General features: G+C 48.3%; 2 protein-coding genes across 2 annotated transcripts; one reads left to right on the top strand and one right to left on the bottom strand.

The window, feature by feature from the left end:
- Positions 1-1,260: 1,260 nt before the first annotated feature.
- On the bottom strand, positions 1,261-2,034 carry LOC138351302 (periaxin-like). The gene has a single exon (XM_069302950.1). The coding sequence runs from the start codon at positions 2,032-2,034 to the stop codon at positions 1,261-1,263; it is 774 nt and encodes a 257-aa protein (XP_069159051.1).
- Positions 2,035-3,739: 1,705 nt separating this feature from the next.
- Positions 3,740-6,542, top strand: LOC123765540 (gastrula zinc finger protein XlCGF26.1-like). The gene is made up of 2 exons (XM_069302945.1): positions 3,740-3,798; positions 4,979-6,542. Exons 1-2 carry the CDS (start codon positions 3,740-3,742, stop codon positions 6,540-6,542), a joined length of 1,623 nt encoding a protein of 540 aa, XP_069159046.1.
- The last annotated feature ends 12,620 nt before the right edge of the window (positions 6,543-19,162 follow it).

Below are 19,162 nucleotides of genomic sequence, written 5' to 3'. Positions count from 1 at the left end.
GGCATGGTGGGAAGGAAGAGGGGATGGTGGAGTGGGGAATGGTTGGGAAACCGAGGAGACGGATGAGGGGGGGGGGATGGTGGATAGGACTGGGGGACAGGGGAAGATTGCTGTGGCTCACCAACGCGTGGCCGGGTACTGCTAGTACTCAATAAATATAGAAAGTTAGAATACTCAGTATATATATAGAAAGTAAGAATACTCAGTAAATATAGAAAGTTAGAATACTCAGTATACATATAGAAAGTTAGAATACTCAGTAAATATAGAAAGTTAGAATACTCAGTAAATATAGAAAGTTAGAATACTCAGTAAATATAGAAAGTTAGAATACTCAGTATATATATAGAAAGTTAGAATACTCAGTATATATATAGAAAGTAAGAATACTCAGTAAATATAGAAAGTTAGAATACTCAGTAAATATAGAAAGTTAGAAAACTTAGTAAGTAAATAGGTTTTAGAATAAAACATTTAAATTCTCGTGAGGAATAATAACGTTTATATTCCAAGAAGGAATTCAGATTTAGTATACCAGATGGTATATTAAGAAGAGTTCGAATCCCCAGGGTATTCGAACAGGTGTTCGAACATCCAAAAGTATTATAGCTCCGAAAAATGAACTTAATGTAAAAAATTCTTTTCCAAACTATTACAATTTTCACGTAAATGGGATAAACAAGTGAATGTTTGACAGCGTCGAACATCAAGTAGCTGTGATTGTTGTACTTGGCTCGTACAACCAAGTTTACAACCCTGATTGTTGCTACGCCCAACAATCAAGTACAACCTAGATTGTTGCGCTTGATTGAACAAGCAGCCAATGGCACAAGGCGTCATCCGGTCGCTAGATTGTCGCAACGTTGAGTAGCGTGCTGCAGGTCGAGCGAGTATTCATCTTGCAATTGCAATCAGGGCGCCCCTGACCTTGTTGGTCCCTTGGCTCTCTCTGAGGGACTCCTGCCTCAATAGTTCCTCTCGCCATCAATAGTGTTCATCCCTGGCTGCCTCCCTGGCTGCCTCCCTAACTTACCTCTCTCTCTCTCTCTTTCTCTCTCTTTCTCTCTCTCTCTCTCTCTCTCTCTCTCTCTCTCTCTCTCTCTCTCTCTCTCTCTCTCTCTCTCTCTCTCTCTCTCTCTCTCTCTCTCTCTCTCTCTCTCTGTCTCTCTCTCTCTCTCTCTCTCTCTCTCTCTCTCTCTCTCTCTCTCTCTCTCTCTCTCTCTCTCTCTCTCTCTCTCTATCTATCTATTTCAGTTTATATTAATCAACCTCTGGAGGGTTACTAAGACCACCACAACAGTTTACTGTTGCTGAGGCCTTAATAGCAAACAATAGTATACATACAATGAATATCAGAAAACTCAAACGAATATTAAATTCCGTAAATGTGTAGCGTTCATCAGGGGCTGTAACATCAGGGGCTATAACATCCGGGGCTGTAACATCAGGGCCTGTAACATAAGGGGCTGTAACATCAGGGGCTGTAACATCAGGTCCTGTAACATCAGGTGTTGTAACATCAGGGGCTGTAACATCAGGGGCTGTAACATCAGGGGCTGTAACATCAGGGCCTGTAACATCAGGACCTGCAACCTCAGGACCTGTAACATCAGGACCTGTAACATCAGGACCTGCAACCTCAGGGCCTGTAACATCAGGGCCTGTAACATCAGGGCCTGTAACATCAGGGCCTGTAACATCAGGGCCTGTAACATCAGGGGCTGTAACATCAGGGCCTGTAACATCAGGACCTGCAACCTCAGGGCCTGTAACATCAGGGCCTGTAACATCAGGGCCTGTAACATCAGGGCCTGTAACATCAGGGGCTGTAACATCAGGGCCTGTAACATCAGGACCTGCAACCTCAGGACCTGTAACATCAGGGCCTGTAACATCAGGACCTGCAACCTCAGGGCCTGCAACCTCAGGGCCTGTAACATCAGGGCCTGTAACATCAGGGCCTGTAACATCAGGACCTGTAACATCAGGACCTGTAACATCAGGGCCTGTAACATCAGGGCCTGTAACATCCATTAATATTAAGACCTCTAATATTAATGCCTGTAACACCAGGGAAGGAGGTCGGCCTCGGGTGACAGAGGGTTGTGACGATCTCTGTCTGGAACCCGTAGGTGGGGGACCGTGACGTCCGCCTCCTGGGGCTCGTGCGGCCCCAAGCTCTGTTTCAGGAGGCTGGGGTCGTTCATACCCTTGAAGGGGTGGTTCTTCTCCGCATTTGGAGTCCCTGTGCCGTCTTTAACCAACTTCGAGGTCAACTTCGGAGCTGGAGCCCCCTAGGGGCAGTTCGTTGTTGTCTTCAACCTAGTTCTGACAGTTCCAGCGACGGCGCTGGAACTAATCTTATTGGCATTTGCCTTTCCATTGGAGACTTTCGGCGCCGTAGAGAGGGGGTGACCTGCTACCTGGGTAACAGCTTCTCCTCCATATCAACCTACCCTGGCTTTGTACCCTGGAGAGGCTACTCCAGACCGACTACTAGAGCGCATCTCCGTAGTCTCCTGAGACTGACGGGTGCCTACTACCCATTCTGTTGGGTAGTGGGCCCCATACCACCCTATGAGGGGGGAGGGAGACTACAGTCACATAATGAGCTCAGGAACTTAACCACTAAAAATTCTTTAGCCAAGTAAGTTTCAAAGTTTAATGTACATATAAACTTACATATATTACCAGAGAGGTTATAGATCTTGACCACAGATCACTAAGTCAGCCCACTTAAACTTGCCACTAACAAAGTCTTACTCGTGTAATTAACTTAGAAGTTTTTACCAGTAATAGTAGTATAGAAGATTGGGACTCAAGTAACAATGTATTAAACTTAAATATACTATAATAAATGATTTATAAGCACCATACTAGTCTCTGATTGGCTAGCAACATACTAAGTGTAAGACCTTGCTAGCAACATGGCAAGTGTAAGACCTGACTAGCAACATAGTAAGTGTAAGACCTGACTAGCAACATACTAAGTGTAAGACCTGACTAGCAACATGGCAAGTGTAAGACCTTGCTAGCAACATAGTAAGTGTAAGACCTGACTAGCAACATAGTAAGTGTAAGACCTGACTAGCAACATAGTAAGTGTAAGACCTGGCAAGCAACATACTAAGTGTAAGACCTGGCTAGCAACATAGCAAGTGTAAGACCTGACTAGCAACATAGTAAGTGTAAGACCTGGCTAGCAACATAGTAGGTGTAAGACCTGGCTAGCAACATAGTAAGTGTAAGACCTGGCTAGCAACATAGTACGTGTAAGACCTGGCTAGCAACATAGTAAGTGTAAGACCTGGCTAGCAACATACTAAGTGTAAGACCTGACTAGCAACATAGTAAGTGTAAGACCTGGCTAGCAACATAGTAAGTGTAAGACCTGGCTAGCAACATACTAAGTGTAAGACCTGGCTAGCAACATGGCAAGTGTAAGACCTGGCTAGCAACATGGCAAGTGTAAGACCTGACTAGCAACATACTAAGTGTAAGACCTGACTAGCAACATGGCAAGTGTAAGACCTTGCTAGCAACATACTAAGTGTAAGACCTGGCTAGCAACATACTAAGTGTAAGACCTGACTAGCAACATGGCAAGTGTAAGACCTGGCTAGCAACATGGCAAGTGTAAGACCTGGCTAGCAACATGGCAAGTGTAAGACCTGGCAAGCAACATGGCAAGTGTAAGACCTGACTAGCAACATACTAAGTGTAAGACCTGACTAGCAACATGGCAAGTGTAAGACCTGGCAAGCAACATGGCAAGTGTAAGACCTGGCAAGCAACATGGCAAGTGTAAGACCTGGCTAGCAACATACTAAGTGTAAGACCTGGCTAGCAACATATTAAGTGTAAGACCTGACTAGCAACATGGCAAGTGTAAGACCTGGCTAGCAACATGGCAAGTGTAAGACCTGACTAGCAACATGGCAAGTGTAAGACCTGACTAGCAACATACTAAGTGTAAGACCTGGCTAGCAACATGGCAAGTGTAAGACCTGGCTAGCAACATGGCAAGTGTAAGACCTGACTAGCAACATGGCAAGTGTAAGACCTGACTAGCAACATGGCAAGTGTAAGACCTGGCTAGCAACATGGCAAGTGTAAGACCTGACTAGCAACATGGCAAGTGTAAGACCTGGCTAGCAACATACTAAGTGTAAGACCTGGCTAGCAACATACTAAGTGTAAGACCTGACTAGCAACATGGCAAGTGTAAGACCTGGCTAGCAACATGGCAAGTGTAAGACCTGACTAGCAACATACTAAGTGTAAGACCTGACTAGCAACATGGCAAGTGTAAGACCTTGCTAGCAACATAGTAAGTGTAAGACCTGACTAGCAACATGGCAAGTGTAAGACCTTGCTAGCAACATAGTAAGTGTAAGACCTGGCTAGCAACATACTAAGTGTAAGACCTGGCTAGCAACATGGCAAGTGTAAGACCTGGCTAGCAACATACTAAGTGTAAGACCTGGCTAGCAACATAGTAAGTGTAAGACCTGACTAGCAACATACTAAGTGTAAGACCTGGCTAGCAACATAGCAAGTGTAAGACCTGGCTAGCAACATAGTAAGTGTAAGACCTGACTAGCAACATAGTAGGTGTAAGACCTGGCTAGCAACATAGCAAGTGTAAGACCTGACTAGCAACATAGTAAGTGTAAGACCTGGCAAGCAACATAGCAAGTGTAAGACCTGGCAAGCAACATGGCAAGTGTAAGACCTGGCAAGCAACATAGTAAGTGTAAGACCTGGCAAGCAACATAGTAAGTGTAAGACCTGACAAGCAACACAGTAAGTCTTAGACTTACTGGGTAGCTTGCCAGTCTTAGATTTATTATGTTGCTTGCCAATCTTAGACTTACTATGTTGCTTGCCAGGTCTTACTCTTGCTATTTTTCTTTCAGGTCTTAAACTTGCTATTTTGCTTGCCAGTCTTAGACTTACTATGATGATTGCAACATAGCAATTCTAAGACTGATAAGCAACATAGCAATTCTAAGACTGATAAGCAACATAGCAAGTCTAAGACTGGCAAGCACTATAGCAAGTCTAAGACTGGCAAGCACTATAGCAAGTCTAAGACTGACAAGCAATACAGCAAGTCTAAGACTGGCAAGCAATATAGCAAGTCTAAGACTGGCAAGCACTATAGCAAGTCTAAGACTGGCAAGCAATATAGCAAGTCTAAGACTGACAAGCAATACAGCAAGTCTAAGACTGGCAAGCAATATAGCAAGTCTAAGACTGGCAAGCACTATAGCAAGTCTAAGACTGGCAAGCACTATAGCAAGTCTAAGACTGGCAAACACTATAGCAAGTCTAAGACTGGCAAGCACTATAGCATGTCTAAGACTGGCAAGCACTATAGCAAGTCTAAGACTGGCAAGCACTATAGCAAGTCTAAGACTGGCAAGCACTATAGCAAGTCTAAGACTGGCAAGCACTATAGCAAGTCTAAGACTGGCAAGCACTATAGCAAGTCTAAGACTGACAAGCACTATAGCAAGTCTAAGACTGGCAAGCACTATAGCAAGTCTAAGACTGACAAGCAATGTAGCAAGTCAAAGACTGACAAGCAATATAGCAAGTCTAAGACTGGCAAGCACTATAGCAAGTCTAAGACTGACAAGCACTATAGCAAGTCTAAGACTGGCAAGCAATATAGCAAGTCTAAGACTGGCAAGCAATATAGCAAGTCTAAGACTGGCAAGCAATATAGCAAGTCTAAGACTGGCAAGCACTATAGCAAGTCTAAGACTGGCAAGCACTATAGCAAGTCTAAGACTGGCAAGCACTATAGCATGTCTAAGACTGGCAAGCACTATAGCAAGTCTAAGACTGGCAAGCACTATAGCAAGTCTAAGACTGGCAAGCACTATAGCAAGTCTAAGACTGGCAAGCACTATAGCAAGTCTAAGACTGGCAAGCACTATAGCAAGTCTAAGACTGACAAGCACTATAGCAAGTCTAAGACTGGCAAGCACTATAGCAAGTCTAAGACTGACAAGCAATATTGCAAGTCAAAGACTGACAAGCAATATAGCAAGTCTAAGACTGGCAAGCACTATAGCAAGTCTAAGACTGACAAGCACTATAGCAAGTCTAAGACTGGCAAGCAATATAGCAAGTCTAAGACTGGCAAGCAATATAGCAAGTCTAAGACTGGCAAGCAATATAGCAAGTCTAAGACTGGCAAGCACTATAGCAAGTCTAAGACTGGCAAGCAATATAGCAAGTCTAAGACTGGCAAGCAATATAGCAAGTCTAAGACTGGCAAGCAATATAGCAAGTCTAAGACTGGCAAGCAATATAGCAAGTCTAAGACTGGCAAGCAATATAGCAAGTCTAAGACTGGCAAGCAATATAGCAAGTCTAAGACTGGCAAGCAATATAGCAAGTCTAAGACTGGCAAGCACTATAGCAAGTCTAAGACTGGCAAGCAATATAGCAAGTCTAAGACTGGCAAGCAACACAACAAACCCAGAGAGACTCGGAGACATAAGTTTGCTCTTCAACGTAGGAAATGAAATCATTAACGAATGTCTATTTATTTTTTGGATCTTTAATGTCTTCTGTCAGCTGACTCATGAATCACCTGACTCATGAATCAGCTGACTTATGAATCACCTGACTCATGATTCACCTGACTCGTGAATCACCTGACTCATGAATCAGCTGACTCATGATTCACCTGACTCATGAATCAGCTGATTCATGATTCACCTGACTCGTGAATCACCTGACTGGTTTCCCGCCAATTTTAACGGATTTTCTCAGCCCATCCTCCAAACAAAGATCCAAAAGTGATTCCATGCACCCGCCAAACTCCCTGTTTATGAATGAAAAGCGGTTTACACACGACTCACAACTGCTGACGTTCGAACATATCCGGAACAAGTGTTTCACTGACGAATTTTGTTCGAATCACAACGCTATAAATGCTTCACCCACGTACTACAAATACAAATAATCGCCAACAGAACCTAAACATCTAACCAAACCTAACTTATACCTATATATACACAATATGCTAATATATTATAATATTAATTTATACTTGAGGAAATTCCCGCTTTGAATGAACAGCATATTAAAATTTATGAATGCGTCTGTGGGGTCGACCGCTGGATGTAATGGACTTGAGTCGAGGACGGGCTGGATTTTCTTCATAAAGTAAACAAACCCCGTTAAAGAAGACTTGTTACCCCAATCAATTTTTTTTTAAAGAAATGTCTAACTGGGGCATACCTGGCATATTCCAGGTATGTCCCAGGTATACTCCAGGTATACTCCAGATATACTCCAGGTATACTCTAGGTATACTAATGCATGCTCCAAGTATATTACAGGTATACTCTAGCTATGATTCCTGTATCCTCAAGGTATACTTCAAGTATATACATATACTACACGTATGCTTCAGATATGTTGCAGGTATACTCCAGGAATACTTCAGGTATTCTCAAGGTTACTACTGGTATACTCCAGGTACACTGAAGGTGTATTCTAGGTATGCTCCAGGAATTTTCCAGATATTTACTTTGAATACTTCAGATATACTCCTGGTATTCTCAAGGTATACTGGAGGTAAACTGCTGTTAACGACCTCGTCTAGGAGGCGGCGGTGATTATCTTGGGAGGAAAATCTGATCCTTTTCAATCTCTTGGCAAAACTTTCCGTACTTTTCAATCCTCAAACTTTCGCAGACCTCTTTTTATCAAGCTTTTCTCCCCCGTTTTTTTTTTTATTTTGGTTCTAGTTATAATTTGGGTTCACTGACAATCAAAATTTTTTACAAAACTTTTTTTGTGAGTGGTTGAAAAAATATTAATTGAAAAATTCATTGGTTACAGAGGCGGGGTCCAAGAGCTAATAGCTCGATTCTGGATATATAGATATTAAATACAAATTAGTAAATGTACATACAAGACTGCCTGTATAGCACGCACCACTTAGCTGGGGACCTGATAGCTGAGTGGACAGCGCTCGGGAATCGTAGTCCTTAGGATCCGAGTGCGATCCCCGGCGGAGGAAAAAACAAATGGGCAGTTTCTTTCACCCTGATGCCTCTGTTCACCTAGCAGTGAATAGGTACGTGGGAGTTAGACAACTGCTAAAGGCCGCTTCCTGGGGATACATAACAAAAAAGGGGCCAGGTCGAAGGACCGGGCCGCGGGGACGCTAAGCCCCGAAATCATCTCAAGATAACTTCAAGATAAGATAGCGAAGCAATTGAGTACAAAAACATGGAGAAACTCCAGGAATAACAGAACACCGGAGAGCAGGGAGAGATACCAGAGGGCCAGAAATGAAAATGACATCGCGAGTAAAGCCAAGACCCAACCAAAGCTGCTCCACAGCCACATCAGGAGGAGAACAACAGTGAAGGAACAAGTGATGAAACTGAAAAAAGGGAGAACAGATACACAGAGAATGACGAGGAGGTGTGTGAAGATATCAACAAGAGATTCCAGGAGGTCTTCACAAAAGAACAAGGAGAAGCCCCTGCACTAAATGAGGAGGAGGCAAACCAAGCAACCTTGAAGGAATTTGACCTCACCAGTGATGAGGTCAAAAGGTGTCTGTTGGAGCTGAATGTGACAAATGCTGTTGGGTCTGACAGAATCTCACCATGGATACTAAAAGAAGGTGCAAAGGCATTAAGTGTGCCACTCTCTAATGTGTATAATAGGTAACTGGAAACAGGAGACCTACCGGAAAGCTGGAAGACAGCCAAAGCAGTCCCAATATACAAGAAGGGTGACAGCCACGAGGCACTGAACTATAGGCCAGTTTCCCTAACTTGCATATCATGCAAGGTGATGGAGAAGATCGTGAGGAAAAGGCTCGTAGAGCATCTGGAGGGAAAAAGCTTTGTAACGCACCACCAACATGGGTTCAGGGATGGTAAATCGTGCCTCACAGGTCTAATAGAATTCTGTGACCAAGCGACAAAAATTAGAAATGAAAGAGAATGGTGGGCAGACTGCATTTTCGTAGACTGTAAGAAAACCTATGTCACAGGTCTTTTGCCATAAGAGGCTGTTAATAAAGTTAGAGAAACAAGCAGGAGTAAAAGATAAGGTGCTTCAGTGGATAAGGGAGTATATAAGCAACAGGAAACAACGAGTAACGGTGAGGGGGGGAGACATCAGAGTGGCGAGATGTCACCAGCGGAGTCCCACAGGGCTCTGTACTTGGACCCATCCTGTTTCTAATACATGTCACCGATATTCCAGAGGGTAGAGACTCATTCCTCTCAACGTTTGCTGATGATGCAAAAATTATGAGAAGAATCAAGACAGATGGAGATAGACAGAGACTACAGGATGACCTGGATAAACTGGAGGAATGGTCTAGAAAATGGCTGCTAAAGTTCAACTCAAGAAAGTGTAAAATAATGAAATTAGGCGACGGGAGTAGAAGTCTGAACACAAGGTACCATCTGGGAGGTGATATCCTGCAAGAGTCAAATAGAGAGAAAGATCTGGGGGTTGATATCACAACGAACATGTCCACATAGGCCCACATCAAAAGGATACAATCAGCGGCATATGCTAGACTGGCCAACATAAGAACTGCCTCTAGAAACTTGTATAAAGAATCGTTCAGGATCTTGTATACCACTTATGTAAGACCAAGCCTGGAATATGTAGCTCCAGTCTGGAGTCCATACCAAGTTAAAGAGAGGACAATGTTAGAGAAGATTCAGCGGTATGTCACCAGACTAGTTCCAGAACTGAGATGCATGAGCAACGAGGAAAGGTTACGTGAATTAAATCTCAAGTCTATGAAAGACAGGAGAATAAGGGGAGACATGATCACCACCTACAAAATTATCAGAGGAATTGACAGGGTGGACAAAGACAAACTATTTAATACGGGTGGAACACGAACAAAAGGACACAGGAGGAAGATGAGTACCCAAATGAGCCACAGGGACGTTAGAAAGAACTTTTTCAGTGTCAGAGTAGTTAACAGATGGAATGTATTAGGCAGTGATGTGGTGGAGGCTGACTCCATACACAGTTTCAAATGTAGATATGATAGAGCCCAGTAGGCTCAGGAATCTGTACACCAGTTGATTGACAGTTGAGAGGCGGGTCCAAAGAGCCGAAGCTCAACCCCGCAATTTCAACTTTGTGAGTGTTCACACACTCCCACGTACCTATTTACTTCTAAGAGAACAGAGGCATCAGTGAAAGAAAGTCTTCCCATTTGTGTTTGTTCGTGTGTGTTTGCTTCATTTGTTTGCCTCTAAAGCATGCCAAATTGCAATTTGATTGTTTGCGAATTGCTTGACCTCCAGCAGCCAATGGCCAGCTAGAGTGCGCGTTCAGATCGCCAATTAGATCATTGTTTTCCCATTATATATCATAACAAGGGGATTAACATACTGTTATGGCATTTAGCAGGGACCATCGAGGACCAATCAGATTATTCCATTTTTGTTGACATTTGGAAATAACCACTCAGACCACGTCATTTAGTTCATTTAACTGGCTGATATTGTCACCAGAGACCAATCAGAACTCTTTCCTTGACGTCATCACCAATAATGACCAATCAGAACTATTTCCTTCACGTCATCACCAATAATGACCAATGAGAACTCTTTCCTTGACGTCATCACCAATAATGACCAATGAGAACTATTTCCTTCACGTCATCACCAATAATGACCAATGAGAACTCTTTCCTTGACGTCATCACCAATAATGACCAATGAGAACTCTTTCCTTGACGTCATCACCAATAATGACCAATCAGAACTCTTTCCTTGACGTCATCACCAATAATGACCAATCAGAACTATTTCCTTTGTGTCCCCAGACAATATGAATTATTATAATCAAGAGAAAAGCAGGGATGACCATTGAGAAGTATTGAGTCGGTCAATACTTCTCCTCAGATTACTTGACGCTGTTGATCCCTAACATCAGAGCACAGTTTGGTCACGCTAATTGGACTATGACAAGGCACAGGTAGTTATGTCAATACAGTTTGTTAACCACCAGTAAAATGTTCCGAGAAGAGCGAGTTGTTGTTATTGATTGTAGGGCGACGACGACCGTGGGGTCAGAGGCGCCCCGGCGTACCTGGGAAGGGTTAATCGCCAAGCCCGTAAAGGTGAGACGCCAAGCCTAATCGCGAAACAAGTGCCGTCAATCACTGGAAAGTAATATGCCTCGCGGCAAAGAAACGCAGACAGGCAGATGATTGAGGAGCCCCAGCAGTGCCCCAGGGTGACCAACACCGGCCCCGCCCCACACAGAGAACACTGGGGAGCCCCAGCAGTGCCCCAGGGTGACCAACACCAGCCCCGCCCCACACAGAGAACACTGGGGAGCCCCAGCAGTGCCCCAGGGTGACCAACACCAGCCCCGCCCCACACAGAGAACACTGGGGAGCCCCAGGAGTGCCCCAGGGTGACCAACACCAGCCCCGCCCCACACAGAGAACACTGGGGAGCCCCAGCAGTGCCCCAGGGTGACCAACACCAGCCCCGCCCCACACAGAGAACACTGGGGAGCCCCAGCAGTGCCCCAGGGTGACCAACACCAGCCCCGCCCCACACAGAGAACACTGGGGAGCCCCAGCAGTGCCCCAGGGTGACCAACACCCGCCCCGCCCCACACAGAGAACACTGGGGAGCCCCAGCAGTGCCACAGGGTGACCAACACCAGCCCCGCCCCACACAGAGAACACTGGGGAGCCCCAGCAGTGCCCCAGGGTGACCAACACCGGCCCCGCCCCACACAGAGAACACTGGGGAGCCCCAGCAGTGCCCCAGGGTGACCAACACCAGCCCCGCCCCACACAGAGAACACTGGGGAGCCCCAGCAGTGCCCCAGGGTGACCAACACCAGCCCCGCCCCACACAGAGAACACTGGGGAGCCCCAGCAGTGCCCCAGGGTGACCAACACCAGCCCCGCCCCACACAGAGAACACTGGGGAGCCCCAGCAGTGCCCCAGGGTGACCAACACCCGCCCCGCCCCACACAGAGAACACTGGGGAGCCCCAGCAGTGCCCCAGGGTGACCAACACCCGCCCCGCCCCACACAGAGAACACTGGGGAGCCCCAGCAGTGCCCCAGGGTGACCAACACCAGCCCCGCCCCACACAGAGAACACTGGGGAGCCCCAGCAGTGCCCCAGGGTGACCAACACCAGCCCCGCCCCACACAGAGAACACTGGGGAGCCCCAGCAGTGCCCCAGGGTGACCAACACCAGCCCCGCCCCACACAGAGAACACTGGGGAGCCCCAGCAGTGCCCCAGGGTGACCAACACCCGCCCCGCCCCACACAGAGAACACTGGGGAGCCCCAGCAGTGCCCCAGGGTGACCAACACCAGCCCCGCCCCACACAGAGAACACTGGGGAGCCCCAGGAGTGCCCCAGGGTGACCAACACCAGCCCCGCCCCACACAGAGAACACTGGGGAGCCCCAGGAGTGCCCCAGGGTGACCAACACCCGCCCCGCCCCACACAGAGAACACTGGGGAGCCCCAGCAGTGCCCCAGGGTGACCAACACCCGCCCCGCCCCACACAGAGAACACTGGGGAGCCCCAGCAGTGCCCCAGGGTGACCAACACCGGCCCCGCCCCACACAGAGAACACTGGGGAGCCCCAGGAGTGCCCCAGGGTGACCAACACCAGCCCTGCCCCACACAGAGAACACTGGGGAGCCCCAGGAGTGCCCCAGGGTGACCAACACCCGCCCCGCCCCACACAGAGAACACTGGGGAGCCCCAGCAGTGCCCCAGGGTGACCAACACCCGCCCCGCCCCACACAGAGAACACTGGGGAGCAGAACCAAAACTCGGCCCCCAACTAAAACGCAAAAGTCATCCAGTGTTCCCCGGCAGAGCAGAAGCCGGCCGCCCACCACAGCTGAGGACACACCAGGAGCCCACCATGGCTGAGGACACACCAGGTGCCCACCACGGCTGAGGACACACCAGGAGCCCACCACGGCTGAGGACACACCAGGAGCCCACCACGGCTGAGGGCACACCAGGAGCCCACCATGGCTGAGGGCACACCAGGAGCCCACCATGGCTGACGACACACTAGGAGCCCACCACGGCTGAGGGCACACCAGGAGCCCACCACGGCTGAGGGCACACCAGGAGCCCACCATGGCTGAGGACACACCAGGAGCCCACCACGGCTGAGGGCACACCAGGAGCCCACCATGGCTGAGGACACACCAGAGCCCACCACGGCTGAGGGCACACCAGGAGCCCACCATGGCTGAGGGCACACCAGGAGCCCACCACGGCTGAGGGCACACCAGGAGCCCACCATGGCTGACGACACACTAGGAGCCCACCACGGCTGAGGGCACACCAGGAGCCCACCACGGCTGAGGGCACACCAGGAGACCACCATGGCTGAGGACACACCAGGAGCCCACCACAGCTGAGGGCACACTAGGAGCCCACCACAGCTGAGTACACACCAGGAGCCCACCACAGCTGAGGGCACACCAGGAGCCCACCACGGCTGAGGGCACACCAGGAGCCCACCACGGCTGAGGGCACACCAGGAGCCCACCACGGCTGAGGGCACACCAGGAGCCCACCACGGCTGAGGACACACCAGGAGCCCACCACGGCTGAGGGCACTCCAGGAGCCCACCACAGCTGAGGGCACACCAGGAGCCCACCACGGCTGAGAGCACTCCAGGAGCCCACCACAGCTGAGGGCACACCAGGAGCCCACCACGGCTGAGGGCACTCCAGGAGCCCACCACAGCTGAGGACACACCAGGAGCCCACCACAGCTGAGGGCACACCAGGAGCCCACCACGGCTGAGGGCACACCAGGAGCCCACCACGGCTGAGGGCACACCAGGAGCCCACCACGGCTGAGGGCACACCAGGAGCCCACCACGGCTGAGGACACACCAGGAGCCCACCACGGCTGAGGGCACTCCAGGAGCCCACCACGGCTGAGGGCACTCCAGGAGCTCACCACGGCTGAGGGCACTCCAGGAGCCCACCACGGCTGAGGACACACCAGGAGCCCACCATGGCTGAGGACACACCAGGAGCCCACCACGGCTGAGGGAACACCTAGAGCCCACCACGGCTGAGGACACACCAGGAGCCCACCACGGCTGAGGGAACACCAGGAGCCCACCACGGCTGAGGGCACACCAGGAGCCCACCACGACTGAGGGCACACTAGGAGCCAATCACGGCTGAGGGCACACCAGGAGCCCACCACGGCTGAGGACACACCAGGAGCCCACCATGGCTGAGGACACACCAGGAGCCCACCACGGCTGAGGGAACACCTAGAGCCCACCACGGCTGAGGACACACCAGGAGCCCACCACGGCTGAGGGAACACCAGGAGCCCACCACGGCTGAGGGCACACCAGGAGCCCACCACGACTGAGGGCACACTAGGAGCCAATCACGGCTGAGGGCACACCAGGAGCCCACCACGGCTGAGGACACACCAGGAGCCCACCACGGCTGAGGACACACCAGGAGCCCACCACGGCTGAGGACACACCAGGAGCCCACCACGGCTGAGGACACACCAGGAGCCCACCATGGCTGAGGACACACCAGGAGCCCACCACGGCTGAGGACACACCAGGAGCCCACCATGGCTGAGGACACACCAGGAGCCCATCATGGCTGAGGACACACCAGGAGCCCACCACGGCTGAGGGCACACCAGGAGCCCACCACGGCTGAGGGCACACCAGGAGCCCACCACGGCTGAGGACACACCAGGAGCCCACCACGGCTGAGGACACACCAGGAGCCCACCACGGCTGAGGACACACCAGGAGCCCACCACGGCTGAGGACACACCAGGAGCCCACCTGTCGGAAAATCCGACACCATTTAATAATCATACAGATAATAGCTGTGTTGTATAAACAAGTTACCCATAGAAAACGTAACTTGTAGTGGAATTACCATCTAAAGAAAACGGGATATCATCACCACATACTATTATAAATCACCACCTATTATGGTGGGAATTATTCTTAAATACATTAGTCTTTGGACTTTACCATCATAAAAACATCTTATATAAATTAACTTAATTATCAATATTAAAGTAGAGTAAATGTGACCCTTCTATCACTTTCTGACATGTGGACAATGTAAGCCAGGCGTCAGAGTGAGGAAGGAGGGCAGCCATTGTTTATACTAGACCAGAGGCTCACACGGGAGCAAATTCGGCTCCTGTTAAATTTACTTGGACGTAGTGTTATGGAAACCAGAAGTGTACCATTATCAACACGCTGTCTACAAATTCAAGTTAAGTGTTCTTTCCGAAACCCATGTATCTTCATTTATGGCCATTAATGTCATTATATAGGGTGATCCGGTTAGAGCACGTGGAAGCCTCAAACTAAAGGTAATTAAGCCAGGTCTTTATTGTTCCATGTACTGTATAGTGTTTTCTCTGATATAGCTTGTCATATATAGGATTCTGGCTTCACAGCTAGCGCACTTTTGACAGGTCAAGACGAGGAAGGAAGATTTGTGCACCAGTTACTGGGTGATGGAAGCTACCTCAAAGAGGATAATTTGGTGTCTACACCCTAGTTATACCTGGTGGACTAACCTGCTGTACTATAAGATAAGGAACCTTTTCAATGTATGTAGTCTAATTCTGTAGTTTGATTGGCTGCATATATATAAATTTAATAAACCCCCCTAATGTGTAGAGGATCGATTTGTGAGATTATGAGATTATTGCAGAAATACAGTCCACTTATCATTATACAAATTGCTATCGAAGTATATAAATTAACGTAAATATAAATTCATATAAATTAAATAAATATAAATCTCACAGGTCGGTTCCCACACCACCACGGCTGAGGACACACCAGGAGCCCACCATGGCTGAGGACACACCAGGAGCCCACCACGGCTGAGGACACACCAGGAGCCCACCACGGCTGAGGACACACCAGGAGCCCACCACGGCTGAGGACACACCAGGAGCCCACCACGGCTGAGGACACACCAGGAGCCCACCACGGCTGAGGACACACCAGGAGCCCACCATGGCTGAGGACACACCAGGAGCCCACCACGGCTGAGGACACACCAGGAGCCCACCACGGCTGAGGACACACCAGGAGCCCACCACGGCTGAGGACACACCAGGAGCCCACCAAGACCCGCCAATCCCCGGCACCTCTCGGCCAAGCCGGCCCCCGAACAAAGTCCACCCGCCGGGAGAACCAGCCACAACACGTCATAAAAAAATCTATCAACAATCCCGTGACCCAAGGCGATATGTGCGCCAGGCGTCGTACAACCGGACCGTTGATGAGGGAAGCCAAACGGTAGTAGCAAAGCCAAAACGCGAAAACAGGACGTAATCCGGCGGCTCCCAGGCGGAGGAGGAGACCAGACGTCCGCTCGGCGTCAAGGTTGAACCACGAGTCCGAAGCGCGAGTTATGTCCCCAGGAGGCAATGTTTATTATGAATCCGGCTGGTGTTCGTGAGACGAGCTCCAAAATCCGGCTGGTGCTCGTGAGAATAGCTCCTAAATCCGGCTGGTGTTCGTGAGAATAGCTCCTAAATCCGGCTGGTGTTCGTGAGAATAGTTCCTAAATCCGGCTCGACTTCGGGAGACGAGCTCCTACCAAGACGGATTAAAAAACCACTCCCATAGTATTCGGATTATAAATTAATTTCTACAAATTGCTTAAATTAATGAGGCCATTTGCGTCCTCGGGCAGCAACAGTGGCGAGGAGAATTGTTTGACATTCTTGGGTTGTTCCTCTCAGAAAGCTATGGCTTGGAAGACTGTGTTGTTACACTTGTAAATATACTACGAAGTAAAATAGTTTAGTGTTTTAAGCAATTTAATATATATTAGGAATTATTAGGATATTTTGTTGGTACTGGAGGAACCACGTGGCTGTGTTCCATACATAGTCTTGAACCACGTGGCTGTGATCCATACATAGCCATGAACCACGTGGCTGTGTTCCATACATAGTCTTGAACCACGTGGCTGTGATCCATACATAGTCATGAACCACGTGGCTGTGTTCCATACATAGTCTTGAACCACGTGGCTGTGATCCATACATAGCCATGAACCACGTGGCTGTGATCCGTACATAGCCATGAACCACGTGGCTGTGTTCCATACATAGTCATGAACCACGTGGCTGTGTTCCATACATAGTCATGAACCACGTGGCTGTGTTCCATACATAGTCATGAACCACGTGGCTGTGTTCCATACATAGTCATGAACCACGTGGCTGTGTTCCATACATAGTCTTGAACCACGTGGCTGTGTTCCATACATAGTCATGAACCACGTGGCTGTGTTCCATACATAGTCTTGAACCACGTGGCTGTGTTCCATACATAGTCATGAACCACGTGGCTGTGTTCCATACATAGTCATGAACCACGTGGCTCTGTTCCATACATAGTCATGAACCACGTGGCTGTGTTCCATACATAGTCATGAACCACGTGGCTGTGTTCCATACATAGTCATGAACCACGTGGTTGTGTTCCATACATAGTCATGAACCACGTGGCTGTGTTCCATACATAGTCATGAACCACGTGGCTGTGTTCCATACATAGTCATGAACCACGTGGCTGTGTTCCATACATAGTCATGAACCACGTGGCTGTGTTCCATACATAGTCATGAACCACGTGGCTGTGTTCCATACATAGTCATGAACCACGTGGCTGTGTTCCATACATAGTCATGAACCACGTGGCTGTGTTCCATACATAGCCATGACCCACGTGGCTGTGTTCCCTATATAGCCATGACCCACGTGGCTGTGTTCCATACATAGCCATGACCCACGTGGCTGTGTTCCCTATATAGCCATGACCCACGTGGCTGTGTTCCCTATATAGCCATGACCCACGTGGCTGTGTTCCCTATATAGCCATGACCCACGTGGGTTCTATATTGCGATCTACGGATATAGACATATAGATGTTATATTACTATATCTTACATAGTGGATTATTTCCCACGTGGTCATCAACAAGAGCCAATCAGATCCATCTGTTTGATGCCGTATTCATTAAGAACCAATCACAACCACCTACCTAGTGGTTCAATATCCAGGAGTGACGTTGGTTCGACGAATAATCAACGTTGATGGCGTTGAATCAGCGTAGATGACGTCATCGTCATCAATAGCTAATCAGAGGCATTTAATGGATATTATGAAGGCGTCATTATCAACATTAACTAATCAGTGCTTTCTAATGGACGTCATCGCCACCATCGGCCAATCAGAGGCATCACTCTATTGGACATCATCGTCAGCAATAGCTAATCAGGGCCATCTGATTGACGTCATCGTCAATAATGACCAATCAGAGCCGCCCGGTTGACGTCATCATCAACAAAGACCAATCAGAGCCATGTAATGGACGCCGTCATCAACCACTCTAAATATTACCGTCATAAAGGAATTTGTTTTTCATAATTTCAACACAAAATATCAAACCTTGGCTTATTTTGTTCCCGAATTTCAACAAAAAAAAAATCGTGGTCATGATTTGCTCTCTTGCTAAAACATAAACATATATTACTGTATAATTAGGGCTTTATGCCGGAAAAACACACACTGGCAACTCTCTCTTGGCAGCCTTGCCAACTCCCATAAATATTTACTAGTCTTTTTTGGCGGGAAAATTACATTTTTGGCGGGAAACTTTAGCGGGAATTTTAAATGCATTTGAGTGTTTCTACATTATAATTGTGTAGTGGAACTGGCGCTAATTGGCGAGGTATCGAACGCCAGTCAACTACTACACTAGTATTTGCGTCTTTTTGGTAAATCATTATACATCTGTCACCCATATGAGTGCGTTACCTACTTTTGTGGATTAGGCTCCGTAGCTAAGCTTCTGACCTATGATTGAGTAGATTGGTTAAGCTTTACATACCAATCATTCCTGGTTAATGTTAGATAGCAATTAATCAGTAACAAAGCGCACTCTTGCTAATTGGCGAAGTATCGTACACCATCCACCTGCTGGGTTAATTAGGTCTCGTACATCAGATAGACTACTCTTCTGTGCAGAGGGATTGGCCAATCATCAAGCCACTTGAAGGCCCTTCACGACAGCCCATCAGATCTGTGTAA

The sequence above is a fragment of the Procambarus clarkii genome, chromosome 5 (genome assembly GCF_040958095.1).
Source record: "Procambarus clarkii isolate CNS0578487 chromosome 5, FALCON_Pclarkii_2.0, whole genome shotgun sequence".
NCBI classification, from domain to species: domain Eukaryota; kingdom Metazoa; phylum Arthropoda; class Malacostraca; order Decapoda; family Cambaridae; genus Procambarus; species Procambarus clarkii.
Note: the sequence above shows the minus strand (reverse complement) of the source record. Positions and strands in the feature narration are given on the sequence as shown.

Excerpts from the sequence above, each read along its gene's own strand:
- LOC138351302 (XM_069302950.1), bottom strand. The coding sequence starts at position 2,034 with ATGGATGTTACAGGCCCTGATGTTACAGGCCCTGATGTTACAGGTCCT.
- LOC123765540 (XM_069302945.1), top strand. The coding sequence starts at position 3,740 with ATGGCAAGTGTAAGACCTGGCAAGCAACATGGCAAGTGTAAGACCTGG. Across the intron at positions 3,799-4,978 it reads AAGACCTGGCAAGCAACATG|CAATTCTAAGACTGATAAGC; the intron begins GCAAGTGTAAGA and ends ATTGCAACATAG.